Consider the following 17,930-nt stretch of genomic DNA (forward strand, 5'->3'; position numbering starts at 1 on the left):
TCATCTTTTTTTTTCATTTCAGAAAGCATAAATAAATTGGAATAATTGTTCCACAGTGGAAAAATGGCACACTTAAACTACCAATGACTTAACAATCAGTAAACTCAGTAAATCCTAGTGTATACATTTTTATAAGGAGCTAAGCTATTTGCCCTCCAAATAAGACTCCTATCCTATCAAATGGAGTTTTCCTTCAGTTGTTAAATTTCTGGCATTGCAGAGAGTGAGACGCTGAAAATAATTTACATCTACAACTATTATATTTCCTCTGTTTGCATTTTCTAGGTACTTTCCCCTTCCTCCTTTCTTTGAAGTCCTAATAGGATGTTTTTAAATGTTCAGTGATATTTCAAATTACTGCAGTGGTAAAAATTAGGGTGCTGAAGGAAAGCTTCATGGGAAGCAAAACTCTTATTTGTGAGGGAAATTTTGCATCCCATCTATCTACATCTTCAAAGGAATCCCAGAAACAACATTTCATTACAAGGCATATGTGAATATAATAAGGTTCTGTGCCAGATTTATTTATTTAGAACATTTATACCCCATCCTTCTCAACCTCCGAAGAGGGACTCGGGTTATATTTGCATATTTTTCAGCTGCTTGCAGCAGTGCACCAATGATTAATCTTGACCAAATTTTGCAAATAAGCATTCACATTATTATCTAGGCTTGGGACAATGTTTTCCTATGATGGCATGGATGGGATGATGTTGGTAAGACTATAAATTTGTTCCAAGTTTAGTTGAACTTTAAGGGACCTCTCTTAGGTGTTGAACATATTTAGAAAATGAAGCTTGGCACTTTGGATAGCTCCTTTAATTTTAGGGGAAAGCACACAGGAAATTCAAGTCCCCTGTGACATGGCAACCATTAAACTGCTAGAAGCTATAAGGTAAAGGTAAAGGTAAAGGTTTCCCCTTGACATTAAGTCTAGCCAGGTCCAACTCTGGGGAGTGGTGTTCATCTTCATTTCTAAGCCAAAGAGCTGGTGTGGTCTGTAGACATCTCCAAAGTCATGTGACCAGCTTGACTGCATGGAGAGCTGTTACCTTCCTGCCAGAACAGGTCCTATTGATCTACTCATATTTGTATGTTTTCAAACTGCTAGGTTGGCAGAAGCTGGGACTAACAGCGGGAGCTCATCCCACTCTCCGGATTCGAACCACTAACCTTTTGGTCAGCAAGTTGAGAAGTTCAGCAGTTTAACCCACTGCGCCACCAGGGGCTCCACTATAAGCTATAGTAAGATAAATAATCCTGTCATTTATCACTCTTCTATTAAATTTCCCATTTCAACCATGTTTTTGTTTAGTTTAATTATTAAAACTAGCATTCTCCACTATAATAAATTTGTCACAATTCAAAAGAGAGCCTGAGACTATCTAGTATTCAGATCTTACATATTTACAGAAATGAATGCCTATATACACACACACTTGACTTGCAACTCTGGAAAACTGCGCATCTAAACTAAATGTATGCCAACGAAGAACTGCTAAGTCTTTTTTTCAATGATAGAAAGACACTAGATTTCTGAGAGAAATTTAGAAGAAGGGCAAAAGGATCGTAATATCACATCCCTTGTACCCAAAAGATGGTGATCAGGAACAGCTTTCATAAGAGAAATTTCATTAGTTGTTATTTTTAGTGTGCAGAGACAAAATTAACCTCCAAATAATTGTCTAACTCTTTCATAACAGTAAAACCTCAACATTTTCCAGGCACTGGACTGCCTGCAGGCATAGAAAGAAATATAATAGAAAAGGAAAAGAAAATGGAAAGGAAATACATTGGATTTGGGTGATATTGCTGCTATGACTTTTCTAACCTTTTCTTCTTGAAAGCTGAAACATAACCATAGGGGAGGAGAATAGCTCTGCACTGAAGCCTTCCTCCTGGGGAAAAAGGCGAAGTGGCACTAGTGATCTCTTCAAAGGGGGTGCATCTCTTCACTCATACAGCTTTATTTTCTGTACTGCATTCCTGAATCCGGAAGCAAGGCTAATGACCCAGAAGAATAAGGATGTAATTGTAGGCTTATTTTAGCCTGAATTCAGGAATGGCAAAGTGACCTATTCCACAGATTTATTTTTTTTTTGTAACCCTTAATTTGTCAATTTCTCCTACCCATTTTCTGAAGAAAGATGAGTAAACACCTCTCCAAGAACTGCCGTTCAACTTTCAAACGGACTGTAGGGCCCCAGCACTGTTTGACATAACAGAATACTTATCTTTCAAAAAGAGAAAGTGAGAGAAGTAGACTTCTAACCACTTTTCACTCTAGCTAGAATAGCTCACCCCTGCCATGATGCTTTCCCTTCAGCTGCTTTAATAGCTAAGATTACTATTATTATTGCATGCTCAGTCTGGAATTGTTCTTCAGATACTTAGCTGAGATCTTCCCTAATCACATCCATGAGATTGTTTAACTCAAGGGTAGTCAACTGCATGGGGTGGAAAGGGTCAACTTTCCCTCAAACTCTCTCCTCTATGCTGCACTTTTCCCACAAAGAAAATCCAAATACTCTCATTCCTCTCTACAGTCAAAATGATGCCACCATAGATTCCCATAGATTCCACAGAGCATTGTATTCAGAGCGCCATAGAATCAGCTAAAAACAATATCTCTACTCTTACACCCATGGGAGTGAATCTACTGAAGGCCCCAGATCCCATCTGACTTGAAAGCTAAGCAGGGTCAGGGCTGATTAGCACTGTACAGGGGACTACCTATGCATACCAGGTGCTGTACACTACATTTCAGGAGAAGGTAATGAATATTTCTCACCTAAGAAAAAATTATGAGATTAATAGGGTTGCTGTAAGGGGACAGGCAACCTGAAGGCCTGCATATGTATGCACATATACACAAACATGGATTTCATAACCCTGTCATAAACCAGAGGCAAAGTGCAGACTTAACCTGAAAAAAGTTGAGCCTTTCCAATCTCCACTTAAAGCACTGGTGGCCAACACATGGTCTGTAGACCACATACAGCACCTACACTCACTCACTATTTCTACAAGCCTTGAGAGCAAACATCCCCATTAAGATTAATCTGTAAATATTCTATTTTATGGACATATACCCCCCTCCCAAAAAGGAGAGTTTTCTGAAACTAGAAAACTCCTATCCATTTCTAAATTATGTATGTTGGGGTCCTGGGGCAAAAAAGTAAAGGTAAGGCACAGTGTGGCCTCTGTTTTATGATTTAGCTGTCTATTCTCCTCATGAAATCTAGATGAAGGGATGAGGAGACAACAAAGTCTAGAGCAGGAATATAAGTCTTCACTCATTTTGTCCTTCAAGTAAAAATTTTAACAGATTTATTTATTTGTTTGTTTGTTTGCTGTATTTATATACCATTCTTCTCAATCCCAAAGGGAAACTCAGGGTGATTCACAATGTTGGCAACAATTCAATGTCATTGATAAAAACAGTATAAAACATCAAGATTGACCCTCCCCTGATAAAATATTAAATATTATTAAACACACCACATAAAATAACATCACATATCACACAAAGACATAGTCGTTGTCCATAAACAGTCCTGGGTCATTGCACTTTCAACTTTCACTTTGACTTTAAATATTCCTATGCTTGGTTCCACTGCCAGGCCTTTAGCTGTTTCCTAAAGGTCACGAGGAAGAGGGCAAACTTGATCTCACTCGGGAGGGAGAAGGTCCTATCCCTCGTCCTCATCAGCCACACTTGTGAGGCTGGTGGGACCGAGAGCAGGACCTTCCTGGAAGATCTTAATCTCTGAACTGGTTCATAGAGGGAGATAAGTTCAGATAGGAAAGTTGGACCAGAACTGTTTAAGGCTTTATAGGTTAAAGCCAGAATTTTGAATTGTGCTCGGTAGCTAATAGGCAGCCAAGAGAAATGCCGCAGCAGCTTCCGAATAGTATTCAAAGGCAACCCCACATAGAGCATGTTGTAGTGTCTAAATGGGAAGTAACAAGAGCTTGACTACCATGGCCAAGTCAGATTTCCCAAGGTATGGCATAGTCGGTGCACAAGTCTTCGTGGTGCAAATGCCCCCCTGGTCATGGCCGACACCTGAGGTTCCATTGTCAGCATTGAGTCCAGGAGGACTTCCAAATGCAAACTTGCACCTTCAGGGAGAATGTAACCCCATCCAGCACAGGCTGTAACCCTATATCCTGTTCAGCCTTGCAACTGGGTATAGGGTTACAGCCTGTTCAGCCCTCATCCAGTTCGACACAGAAGCTAGGTATCGGTTCAGGATCCGAACAGCCTCCTTAGTAGCTGGTAAAAAGGAGTAGTAGAGTTGGATGTCATCTGCGTACAGATGACACTGAACTCCAAAACTCCGGATGATCTCACACAATGGCTTCATGTAGATGTTAAACAACACGGGGGACAGTACTGAACTCTGCGGGACTCCACAAGACAATGACTGTGGAGTCAAGCAGCTGTCCCCCAACAACACGTTCTGAGTACGATCTTCAAGGAAGGACTGGAACCACCGCAGCACAGTACCACCAAGGCCCATTCTTGTGGGGCATCCCAGAAGGATACCATGGTCTATAGTGCCACTCCCCCTGTGGAGCTCTCTGTAGAGATAATCCATTAAGGAGAACAAGGCTGTCCATGATCTGGTCTGAAGCCAGACTGTGCCAAATCTAGATAATCCGTGTCTTCCAAGAACCTCTGGAGCTGTGAAGTAACCATATGTTCCACAACTTTGCCCAAGTAGGGAAGACTGGATACTGGCCAAAAGTTATTCAAATTAGTGGAGTCCAGTGATGGTTTTTTCAACAGCTGTTTGATCACTGCTTATTTCAAGCTCGCCGAAATTTTGCCTTCCCAAAGGGAGGCATTAACCACCACATTTACCCACTCAGCCAAACCCCTTCTGGCCTCCTTTATCAGCCAGGAAGGACAGGGATCTAGGATGCATGTGGTCGCTCTTGCCTCTCCAAGGATCTTGTTCATATCCTCGAGTTGCACAATTGAAATGAATCCATTGGGTAACAGCCCGTTTTTTGTTTGAATCGCCTTGCAACCATCATCAAATGTGCTCTAGACCTCTCATCTTGCACTTTATCACTGCCAACTCCCTGGAAAACCAAGGAGCTAGCTATAGTATTGTGCATTGCGAGGGGACGCTCTGGAGTGATTGTGTCTATTGCCCTGACCATCTCCGCATTATAGAGAGAGACCAGAGCATCAACAGAATCATCTGCCAAGGTGGCGGGAAAATCACCAAGAGCCATCAGGAATCCTTCTGGATCAATAAGTCTCCTGGGGCAGACCATATTAATGGGTCCTCCACCACTGCAGAGATTGAAGGGTACAGTCAGCCTAAACTTGACCAGATAGTGGTCAGTCCATGATAGTGAGACTAAAGAGAATTTCTCCACACTGCCATCATTCTCCCATCCCAAACAGAACTCCAAATTCAATGTATGTACCACTCTATCGGTAGGGCTAGAAACCACTTGGGACAGCCCCATGGTTGCCATGGTAGCCATGAAGTCCTGAGCCATTCCCGACAGGAAGGTCTCCGCATGGACGTTGAAGTCCCCAGAACTATAAGCCACTGTGACTCCAACGCCAGGCTCGAGATCCCCCTGGCTAGCTCAGTTAGAGAAGTTGTAGTGACATGGGGTCATCTGTATACTACAAGTATCCTATTCTGTCCCAGTCACCTACCCTCAGGTGGAGGCATTTAAATGCATGTGTCTGTGGAATGAGGCATCTGCAACCCTGCATCCCCATCCTCCAAATCTTGGCTGGCGCTGCATGAAGTAGCCTGATGGATAAAGCTGGGTGAGGTTTAACCACATCCCCCACCCCCCACTGCTGCACCCAGACAGGTCTCCATTATACATGTGAAGTCTGCATGTTCATCCAAGATCATGCTCTGGGTGATCACCATTTTTCCATACACAGACCTGGCATTCAACAGCACCATCTTCAACCCAGAGGGACCGCCATCATGGCTATCCGTTTACCATGTCAGGGGACCGTTTTGGAATACGCTTTGGAACTACAAGTGTTTTTTCTCCTTCCCTAGACTGAATTAACACATTTGGTCTCCTCTTCTCATATCTCCCTCTCCCTAATATTATTACTATGGGGGGGGGGGGGCAGTTGATGGAACCACCCCCTGCACATCCCACCCTCCCAATAGTCTCAATTTGGCTCAATAGCCCTTTCTTGATGGCTGACTCTCCACTCCACTCTCTTCCCACTCCCCCCCCCCAAAAAATCTCTACTTACCTCCAGCCCTCCTCCCCCTCCCTTAGCAAGCACCACAAATGTATAGATCTTTAAAGTGCTAAGTGCAAAAGATTGAGTAGGAGCATAGGAATGGATCGCAAGAAATTGGGGGCTATAAAGTGCAAGACTGGATAATATACCAAAGAGGTGATTTGGGAGGTAGGTTGGTGGTTAAAGTGCCAGCAGATGACTTTCATCCCTGTGTTAAATTGGGCCTATTTGGACCATAGCAGATTGGGTAATTCTTCAAATTATAATAAAATGTTTGGCAACAGAGTTAAAATAGTTTTAACCCCTCCCTCCCCCTCACTTTAAAAGAATTAAGTTAAAATAATTTGTCAAGTCCTGAGTTCTCAATTAATCCAACATAGAGTCCAATAAGTGCTTCTGCTTATTTTTTATCACATCTGGGTGTCATTTTATGGTACAACCATCATAGAATCACGGATTGATAAACACATAATGTGAACCCAAGGGGGAATTAATAAAAATCCTGACAATGAAAAAGTCTACATCTAAAGTATCCAAGACAAATGGCCATCTAATGTCAGTTTAACTCTCTGCATTGATCACCTCTCAAGACAGTCGGTTTCGCTGTCTAACAGCTCATCATAAAGTTCTTCCTTTTTTGCTGTAATTTTATTAAGTTTGCCTTTTATTTTCCATTTCTTTTCTATTACTGACTTGGCCTTTTCACTGCCATTGTACATAGTACTAAATCATAATAACAAATGCATTATTGCAAACATGTTCAGTGGGATACTGATATGACAAGTTTATAAATGTTAGTTCAATCAAATTTAGAAGACAACTAATGTAGCAGCTATAGGTCTGCTATTGTACTGGATAAATAATGCATGTAAACAAAAATAAAATAAAATACCCAAGAATACTGACTGCACCATGCATTCTGGCTGGCAGGTGAGATGTTGGATGCTCAGAATAACTATCATTTTAATGCCACCTATACTTTGTATATCTTTTCCTCAAAAAGACATAAATTCCAGCTTTTATCTTTTAGGAACTTTTACCATGCCATCTTGTACATGTCCACCCAGATATTAACTGACCTCAATGCTAATTATTACCAGTTAAATATAATGAGGTCTCATGTATCATGGGGCTCCTTCTGTATATGATACAACTGATTATAATGTCAATCAATTGTATGACATACAACTTTATATAAAGAGTTCTGGAAAAAGTTTAAACAAATATATTAGAAATGTGAATAATTAACATGGGAGTACTCACCATTATTCCAGTAAGCAAGCAGACGCCTTTCCCACAGTACGTATTAGGTACCATATCACCATATCCAATGGAGAGAAAAGTTATTGAAATCAACCACATTGCTCCAAGGAAGTTGCTAGTAACATCCTGTTGATCATGATACCTGAAAAACAAAATTTCCTTACAATTAATTCTTCAGCACAGCTTTTTAGCTTTGGAAAGCATTCTAGGACTTCAGTCTTTGCCAATAATACAATTAGCTGCATACTCTTTGATCTTTTTGCTCTTTGACCACAGTTCACAAATAAAGGCATGAAGGATTGGGTTGTACGTACATTGGCAAAGTCCACTGTTGTGTGTGGAAACATGTATATTATTTTGTTTATTCGTTCAGCCATAAAGAGCCATTCGTTTCAGCTCTTTATGACCTCATGGACCAGCCCACACCAGAATTCCCTGCCGGCTGTCGCCACCCCCAGTTCCTTCAAGGTCAAGCCAGTCAAACAACAAGGTCAAACAACATCCATCCATCTTGCCCTTGTTCAGCCCCTTTCCCTTTTTCCTTTCATTTTTCCCAGGAAACATGCGTAAATGCTTGTAAATGTAGAGATTATTTTGTTTACAGTAATGATGATTTTCTGGCCACCCCAAGAGCTCCAACATATTGCAATAACAGCACACACAAAATAACATGTCAAGCTTCAAAGGGATACACAAAATTATAAAATAGGAATTTGGCAAATCTAACTGTGTGCAAGTCAGATTTGAGGATACAAACATTAAAAAACCAATGAAATTCAATCTGAAAATTCCACCCTACAAGTCCGTATCTGCTTAGGCCAGAGAAAGTGTATTAACATTGTTCTGAACATGTATTACAGGCAATCACCAAGTTACGAACAAGATGGAAACTGTAGGTTTCTTCTTACATTGAATTTGTATGTAAGTCAGAACAGGCACTTTGGATACCATAGGAAAGGGTTAACACGCTTGTAGTGTTTCTTTTGCTGTCTGTGCCCCTGTTCAGTTTCCTCTCACTCTCTGTCCCTGTGAGAATTGGGTTTTTAAACATTTAGCTTGTTGTGGAAACAAGGATTGGTGGTAAAGCTTCTGTGGAGACCCCATTATAACTCTTCCAGGAGTGAATTTCCCTTCTGAGTGATAGATTTCTCTCACTTCCTGTTTTCTTACACCCATTCTTAACTATGAGTTGTTTGTAGGACAGTTGTTTGTAACTCAGGAACTGCCTGTATTAAACTTCAGAAGATCAATAATGTTGGAGACATTCTGCTGAAATACATGATTAGAAACATATATGGTTAAGACGTTCAAAAATATCTAGGTTTTGGGAGGCGATGTTAGGACAGATAAGCGAAATGTTAGGCCAGAAAATTATTGTAAAGGGGCATTACTACCTTATTTCCATATTTGAAAGTAAAAATGGGAATCAATAATAATAATCATCATCATCATCATCATCATCATCTATTTGTATACTTCCCTATCTCCCCAAAGGGACTCAGGGAGTTTTCTAACATAAAAAGCAAACGTTCAATTGCAAGAAAGAAAACCATACAGACAATTACATCAAAATAAACACATTTTACAATATAACACAACTTAATTTAACAAAAAAAAACAACTAAAAGCATCATAAAAATACCAAGATCCTGTTAAAACACACTGAAAATAAAAATATGAAAACCCCATTTCATTGTAGCTCTATCAGTAGAGGTTCAACAAACCAATGGCCAGGATTACAAAATGAATGTGGCCAACTATAAAAGGGCTTGGCAAGGGATAATGCAAACAGCGTATCATAGGGCCAGGGAAGTGGGAGAAGTGCACGAAAGAGTGCTATCTGGCTACCTAGTGACTGGGCCTAGGGACTAATCATTCTCAAAGATTTGCTGGAACATCCAGCTTTTTAAATCCCTATGAAAGGAGGACAGTGTAGGGTCTTGCCTAATCTCCCTGGGGAGGGTGTTCCAAAGATGGGGGCCACCACTGAGAAGGCCATCTCCCTCATCACCAAAATCTTCCAAAAGGAATCTTATAGCACTTACATTAAACACCAAGTGATTAGAAATAGTCAAATCAAAGAAAATATCAAAAGATCTCTCAGTACAGATGTGGCTAAATAGAATAGGAACTGGAATTCTTTCAGAAAGGTTAACATACAAAGTGAGATCATCATTGTTGTCATGCATATGTACCTTAACAGCTTAAGATGAATCCTCTATAACGCAACTGATATTAGCTGCAGCAATCTCGAGCCATTTGTTTATTTTTCTATCATGATTTCTTTTTTAAAAATACTGTACAAGTTATACCTGTAGGGTGTACTATTTACTATATTTCTTGGATGCATCCAGAGGGGCTTATATAGGCATGCACCAAAATAAAACAAACTAAATTGTTTTGCAACAAAAATAAAAAGAACTGCCTCACAATTATAAATAAGCAGGAGAAATCTAAAACCGACTGTTAAACAGAACATATTTTGGAGAAATAAAGCTGTTATAAAGAACACAATCTTGTAGAAAACAAAATGCAGATTGATTGAGAGAGTTAGCGAAGAACATCTGTGCACAGCTATGATTGGGTTTAACATAAGCAACTCAAGCAATGCCAATCTCACAAACTTTTTTCCAAAACAACATTAATGAGGAAATGCTGGAGCACCTTTTAACTGCAGAATGATTGGAAGCAGCCTTGGTGATTTTGCCCCAGACAAGAAATATCTTAATTACCAGTGTCCTTCAGATGACTTTTCCACTGAAGCTGTGTATATCCCTTTTTAATAACACATTACTCCATGGCCTTGATCAAGTGCTTTCTCCGTTTTCCACCACAGGATGATTCGCTATGAATTATTTTATGCGGCTGTGATTTAGCGCTGCTTAATTTACCAGATTAGCAATTCCAGTGAAGTTATTATGTTATAATAAACAATTCTGAAACTACGCTGCTCATATTGCTAGGTCATTAAAACACACACACACAAAGAGTGAGGCGATAGATATAGTGAACTTATAAACATGGATTCAACGCTTATACACACTGTATTGCACAATCCCCAATATAACCGTAAAAGGTTTATCATCCTGAGCAACTTGTTGTCTGGCAGCTAGAATAAGTACTTACTGAAGAATATTAAAAACACATAGGATTGACTCTATTTTCAATTATTCACGTAAATAATTGGCTGTTAGTCCAACTGTATCTGTAAAATGCTGTACTTTCTATAATTCTAATGTGTCATTGCCAAGTTTACTCACCAAGTACACAGGTAGATGGGCACATCTTGAATTGATTCTCAAGGCCATGTCACAGCTGATGAGATTTGGGCTGGCATTAGTCACACTATGCTTCCCATATGCAATTGGTACTATAGGTGCTAACAATTAATTGCTGCTATAAAAATGTACCTGTCAGGTTATGTGACAGTGAACTGTATATCTTCTAATGCCAACTGACTGCAGAGGTTTATATGTACAGTTCCACCTGCAGGACCACCACTTGCATTTCCATCTGCCTGCACATGATAAAATATGCCCTCTTTAGCGATTTTCTAGATCATCTAGGCAAATCTATGGTATGCTTCTGCCAGAAGTTAGCATTAAGTCATGTTGGAAGACCTAGCAAATTCCGAGAGAGGATACTTCACTTGGGACTTTCCAGGTACTCCAATGTAACACAGCAGTAACTTCTGACAGAAGTCATTCATTTCAATAGGGCTTGCTATTCTCCACAGTTTCCTATTCTACAGTAAATTAAGGAACACATCCACAAACATAAGGATTGTGCTACATATAAACCTAAGCATATTGATTAATTTTAAAAACAGATTTTAAAGGGCTTTATTTAGAGTAGTAGACCTGATTTTGCACACTCACATCATTTATTTCCCATTGGTATCATTAGTAATTCATTAGTAATGAATCTTGCTTCTTAGCTGAACCTGGCTGTGAAAAGGCCTATGAATTATTCCTTAAGGCTTTGGAAGATCTCTGTACTCAAACAATTCTCAAGAAAGTTTATAGTTGCAATCCTATTAAACTGAAAGCAATGTCAAACTGACTTAAACTAGGGGACATCCTGAATGTTGTGGCTATTGTGATATTCTATTGGCTCAAAAGTAAAAGGAGAAGAAAAAGGAGAGCCAACATTTTTGTCTTTTGTTAATTTTATGAAAAGACACAGAAGAAACAATAATCATTATTAAATGTAGTTACATTACTGGCCATTTTTTAACAAGATACTATGGCAGATGTAGACAAAAGTGTGATGGACAGGGCTGGTGTCCACTCTCTCTAGGGTTCAGCCTGTTGAACATTGTGAAGGAAAGTACAGAGAACCAGTGATGCAGTTAAATAGACAGTATAACTGACTACTTCTTCTGGCTAGGCTGTGGGCTGTTCACTGTACAGAATGAAAAATCTATTACATATTCCACTTGAACTTTCATAGCCCCTACTTGGGATTTGGAGTTTAGAGAGGGGCATTTAGAATTATCACCCAGAATGCCCCTGTGCCTCCCCAAACTTCAGACTGTACTCATTCCAGCCTCCCTCTCTCCCTCTCTTGCTGTCTGAACTTATCTCTTCATGAAGCCAAATATACCAGGAATAAAAACCACACAGAATCAAGTAACCCAAAGTTCCTCAAAGTGGACAAGAGCAAAGCAGACACCAATCTCCCAAAGTGGACAAGAGCTTGAAGCAGGAGGCTTGGAGGCACAGAGGCCACTCCCTTGAAGCTCTAAAGCCCTGTACTCTCATACTAGTGCTCCCTCTGGCACTAGTGCTCCCTCTGGTACCAGCTTATAAAACAAAACGCTATTTGAATGTTAAAGTGAAACGGGGTTGAGCAATGACTCGTAACTCAAAACACTTGTAAGTTGGAATGCTTGGAAGTTGAGGTTCCACTGTATAAGGGCTCTTTACCGGGGGGGGGGGGGGCTCTCTCTTTTGATTGTCTTGATCCAGAACTGTGTGCTCTAGGGATTCTTCCAGGGCTGAACAACAATACTCTCATTACTGCTACAGCACCAATAAATAGTGATCGTAGTTATTTATTTATTTTATATACCTCTTTTCTCAGTCCCTGTGATGACTCCAAGCGGTTCACAACAAACTCAATGAAAAATGGATGTAGCAAATGATACACAACAGCAGAGAAGAACTTCGGTTCTTTCACTGATGAACACATGAACTCTATCAAGTGCAACTAATTAGGATTGGGTCCAAACACTAATTGTACGCAGACTTATCTTTTAACTGAAATCCATAAGGCTGAATGTATAGGAAACTTAGGTCAAAGTATACCCCTTCCCAGGCTAAGGCAACCAGAAAATTGACTCTTAAAGGTTATACAGTGCAGAAGCCAACAAAGAACACCAAAGTGTTCAGATGCATTCCATCGCTCCCCTACTAACTATGAGAACTATGCAAGCAGTTAGCCATATAGAAAACATAACTCTCCTATTCACTCTCAGTCTTCATATCTTTTCCCAGCTTCAAATTGTGAGCAAATGCAAAAAATATCCAATGAGGCCATTCATACACTTTATCTCAGGGGTCCTCAAACTAACGCCCGAGGGCCAGATGCAGCCCTCCAAGGTCATTTACCCGGTCCTTGCTCAGGATCAACCTAAGTCTGAAATGATGTGAAAGCACACAACAACAACAACAACAACAACAACAATCTTATCTCATCAGGTAAAAGCAGGCCCACACTTCCCATTGAAACACTAATAAGTTTATATTTGTTAAAATTGTTCTTCATTTTAATTATGGTATTGTTTTTAAGTGTTTTTTGCACCACAAATAAGATATGAGCAGTGTGTATAGGAATACATTCATGTTTTTTTCAAATTATAATCCGGCCCTCCAACAGTTTGAGGGACTGTGACCTGGCCCTCTGTTTAAAAAGTTTGAGGACCCCTGCTTTAACTCTTTCACACCACCACCGTTAATGCAAAATCCATCAGCCTGACAGCAGAGGCTCAGTTCACTACAATAATGTTTTTTCCCCAAATGCAAGTTTGTTTCATCCTGTTTCTTCATAGGTTTGTAGTCTTAAGAAAAAGACTATATTAATTTTAGATGTATAAATATTTTCTTGTATCGTTGTGCACATTTTCTGCAGAATATTTGTGTCTTGATAACATTTCTCTCTCATGTATTATTTCTTTTGGTACAGTTTCCCTGAAACACACTTTTGCTTTCACTGCTACCGACTTAATTCATTTCTGTACATTTTCTGATCAAAATAAATTTGGAATCTTAAACTCTGGAAAAACGTGAATGCAAAAGGATAATTGTGTTATGGCTCTCATGTTTATTTACATCTGTATTAAAATGAGGACCAAAGTATTGCCCCCCCCCCCCCAAACCCTTCTGATTTCCTCCATTCATATAATGGCCTGACATCCAGTGAAAATTGAGGTGTCTATGTTTCTGGTTATTTCTTCACTTTGCAACCCTTAAACTTTCAAGTAACCTGGTCACAATCATCTCAACTTAAGTGAGATATTATGTCATTTCGTCTAACTTATTCAAGACTAATATAGCAGTAGTACATACAAATTGAGAGCCACTACAGTGTTGTGATTTGAGTGTTGAAGTATGACTATGAAGATCAGGGTTCAAATTACTCCACAGCCATAGAAACCCAATGGTGACCTTGAGCAAGTCACATTGTCTCAGCTTCAGAGAAAGGCAACAGCAAACCGCCTCTGAACAAAATTTGCCAAGAAAAGCCTTTAATAGGCTTGCTTATGATCACCATAAGTCAAAACTGACCTGAAGACATACAATAAATATATAAATAATCAAGTATCATTTTAAGCAAATTGGGCCCTTTTCGGTCATCATTTTTGGTAGTATGTGTCTTCTTCCTTTTCAGGAAGTGACCACCAAGTGACCATCCTAGTTCTTGCTTTTCTGGAAAGTCTTTGACTGTCTACCATTTTAGCTAGCTTGAAAAGATGAAAATTATTCTCCACGTTCCTTCCAGAATTCCACTAAATTGTCCCAACTCTTTACAGTTCATTTTAATTTTTTTATTTTATTTTATTTCATGTATACCCTTCTTTTACCTTGCACTGGACCCATGGTTGATAACCCATATAATAGAGCTCTCAGGGCCCTTCCACACAGCCTTATATTTCAGAATATCAAGGCAGAAAATCCCACATTTTCTGAGTGTGGACTCAGATAACCCAGTTCAAAGCAGATCTTGTAGGATTTCTGCCTTGATATTCTGGGATATAGGGCTGTGTGGAGGGGTCCTCCATTTCTTCTTGATTGATGATGAATTACTGCAAATATTTGGGTAATGTTTGGGGAATGTTAAAATAGCAATCCATTTGAAAGCCAGAATATATCTCTCACATTTTGAACTTATAGTTCAAGCTGAGGTTTTCTCAAGATACTTCTTAGGCAAGTAGGCACTGTATCTTCAGATAGAGGAGAATCAGAATAGGCACTGAAAGGCCTAAAACACACAATTATACATGCCTCAGAAGGTATTCACTCTAATCATAGATGTAAGCAGGCATTAAACTCTGAGTCTGTAAATGAAGTGCAAAATGTTATCCCGAAGCTAGCATTTTGCCATTGGCTTCAGCAGGGACGGAATTGTTCATAAAAGTCCCAGTGATTTATGTTTTTCAAGGCACTGGTCCAGGTTCTTTTACTCTCTTTGGTCCATAAAGGAAATTACAGCTGCAAGTATTCCTTTGCCTAATATAGCTCCCACTGTGTATTTTATGTGCACACTGCATCCCATGCTCCCACAGTGCATGTATATATCCCAATATTATTTTTTGCCAACAATAGTAGCTATAGTAAGTGATACATCCTACTATCATGTTATAATAGATGCCTGTTATTACAACACAATTGCTCCCCATCAGTTCTGCCATGATAGCTATTTTACATCCAGTTTAATGCAATTCAGTTTAATTCTGAGTTTTTTTAGTTTAAAATAATTTAAGGTGAATGTAAAGTTTACATTATTTGAGGAATTGTAACTCTCAATTTAGTTTGTGCTACAAAGATAATGTCATGAATAAAGTTTACCATTTATTAGTTTGCTTACCTAAAAAAATTGCAGATCCAATCACTGGGAAGATTAATAGGCAGAAAGACTAGGGGTTGAAAGCATTTTCAGATTTAAAAAAACTATCCTGCAAAACCACATTGATCTAAGCAAAGCAAAAGCCTGTTAAACATTATACAGTTAGAGTAATAATAGATACAACTGTACAGCCCATTACATCTGAAACTTGTCAATTTGACGCTGAGTGGAGTAACTAGTTATTAAACATCCCTCCAAACAACAAAGCTCTGTCTTTTCTTCACCAGTTTAAATAATAGGTAGAAAAGGATGCCTCCCCACCAACCTCTAAAGACTCTTTATATGCTTTTTCCTTTTTAAAGAAAAACACCCTCGTTGTTAAAGCACAACTAATTTGAATGACTGTCTGATCTAAAACCTACTGAACAACACAGTGGTTTATACTGTTTTTGAAGACATTGTGAAAGGAATTCAGCTCTTGCTTTTAAAAGTAACTTAAGCCCAATTATATTGTGCCGATCTCATTCATATGCTTGCTGGCAGATAATCCTGGCACAGTGGAAAGCATTGGCGTGACCTTCATCTTGACCATAATGCTAATGTCACTTGTATGGTAAGTACTTTCATCTGATTGTCACTCTGTCCAAACTAGAAAAGGAGAGATATTCTGTGATTTTAATGATCTAGTTTCCATTGGGAAACTAGATCATTAGTTTCCCAACTGGAGCAAGTTACAGGGAGCGGTCAACCCCCCCCCCCCCCCCCGACCCTGTTTAAACAGCTCCACTGGCTGCCAACGAGTTTCCGGTCCCAATTCAAGGTTCAGGTGATTACCTAAAAAACCTTAAATGGTTCAGGACCTGCCTATCTTCACGATCGCATCTTCCCCTATGAACCAACATGAGCCCTAAGATCATCCAGGGAGGCCCTCTTCTCACTTCTGCCTCTGTCTCAGGCACGGTTGATGGGGATGAGGGAGAGGGCCTTCTCGGTGGTGTCCCTCCAGCTCTGGAACTCTCTTCCTAGGGAGATCAGACTATAAACTACCCTGTCCTCCTTCTGCAACAACTTAAAAACATGGATGTTCCGCTGTGCCTTTGATTAGGCAGTTCCAAAGAATTGGCCCTTTAATAGCTAAGTTCCAGCACTTTAGCATGGCCCTCCACTCTACAATCCTGACATTATAAAGCCCAAGGACATTACACTCCCATCCCTGCCACTGAATTTTGCACTTTCCCTTAGCTCTATCTAGGAATTGTGCATAAACTCAGAGCCCTCTGAACTCAGCACTTTTATTGGTCCCATGGTATGGTTTTTATGATGTTATGTTTTATTGTGATGTGTTGCTATTTAATTTGTTTTTGTTTTTTATTTTATTGCATTATGTTTTAACTCTGTGTTCTCTGGGCTTGTCCCTTTGTAAGCCACCCCAAGTCCCTTCAGGGAGATAAAGGTGGGGTATAAAAATAAAGTTATTATTGTTGTTATTGTTGTTATTATGATTCATGTATACTGGAAAGGTACATTTGTGTGGCTCCTTACCACACAAAGATTTGTCAGCCTGGTGAATCTATACCGCATACAAACAAACATGCAAACCTATAGAAAATATTACAAACTAAAGAGAGCAATTTACAATACAGAAATCTAAAAAAACCTGACAACATTCCAGTATAAACCAATAAAGGTAAACAGAAGGGATATAGCATGTTGTCTAGGATTCCAATAAATGAGCATATACAATTAATGGATGATAGTAAGGTTTCCCATGTCAGAAAGGTTTGGAAGAGAAGAAAGACTAAATGGGTCAAATAGCTATTTGGTGGGCAGCAGTGGGGGGAGGGGGGCACTGACAGATAATCTCTCAGAGACCTTGCTCACATTGGAAGTCACTCCGCAAGCTATTTTATTGACATTGGTGTCAATCTTGTGTGCATTTTGTTATATGCATTTTAATAGTGTTGTGTTTTATTGGTCTGTTTTACCCATATTGTGCCTTGTCCCAAGCCGCAATGAGAGGTGGGTAATAAATACTTTTTTTGTCATTGTTGTGATACAACAGAGGACAACTATGATGAGCACTGTGGCTAACCCTGCAAGTGGACTCAAGCTGAAAGAACATTCAAATGTTGGCATATTCAGATGGGAAAGTCTGAAGCTTTACAGCACATATCACAGCAACATTGACCAGATAAGCAAGGAGCTGCGGTGGCGCAATGGGTTAAACCATGGGTCCTTAAACTTTTAAAGCAGAGGGCTGCTTCACTGTCCCCCAGACTTTTGGGGGGATGACTGTATTTTGAGGAAAATCTGGACAAATTCCTGTGCACACTGCAGATATATTATTTGT

The 17,930-nt window shown here is 39.6% G+C and overlaps 1 protein-coding gene across 2 annotated transcripts in view; it reads right to left on the reverse strand.

Moving 5' to 3' along the window:
* KCNN2 (potassium calcium-activated channel subfamily N member 2) overlaps positions 1–17,930 on the reverse strand; it is a 103,509-nt gene that overhangs the window by 19,749 nt on the left and 65,830 nt on the right. For both annotated transcript variants that reach the window (XM_060761918.2, XM_067464490.1), the window contains one exon: positions 7,514–7,655. In XM_060761918.2, the coding sequence (XP_060617901.2) occupies positions 7,514–7,655 (142 nt within the window). The remainder of the gene's footprint in view (positions 1–7,513; positions 7,656–17,930) is intronic.

Source organism: Anolis sagrei, chromosome 2 (genome assembly GCF_037176765.1).
Source record: "Anolis sagrei isolate rAnoSag1 chromosome 2, rAnoSag1.mat, whole genome shotgun sequence".
In the NCBI taxonomy this organism is placed as follows: Eukaryota; Metazoa; Chordata; class Lepidosauria; order Squamata; family Dactyloidae; genus Anolis; species Anolis sagrei.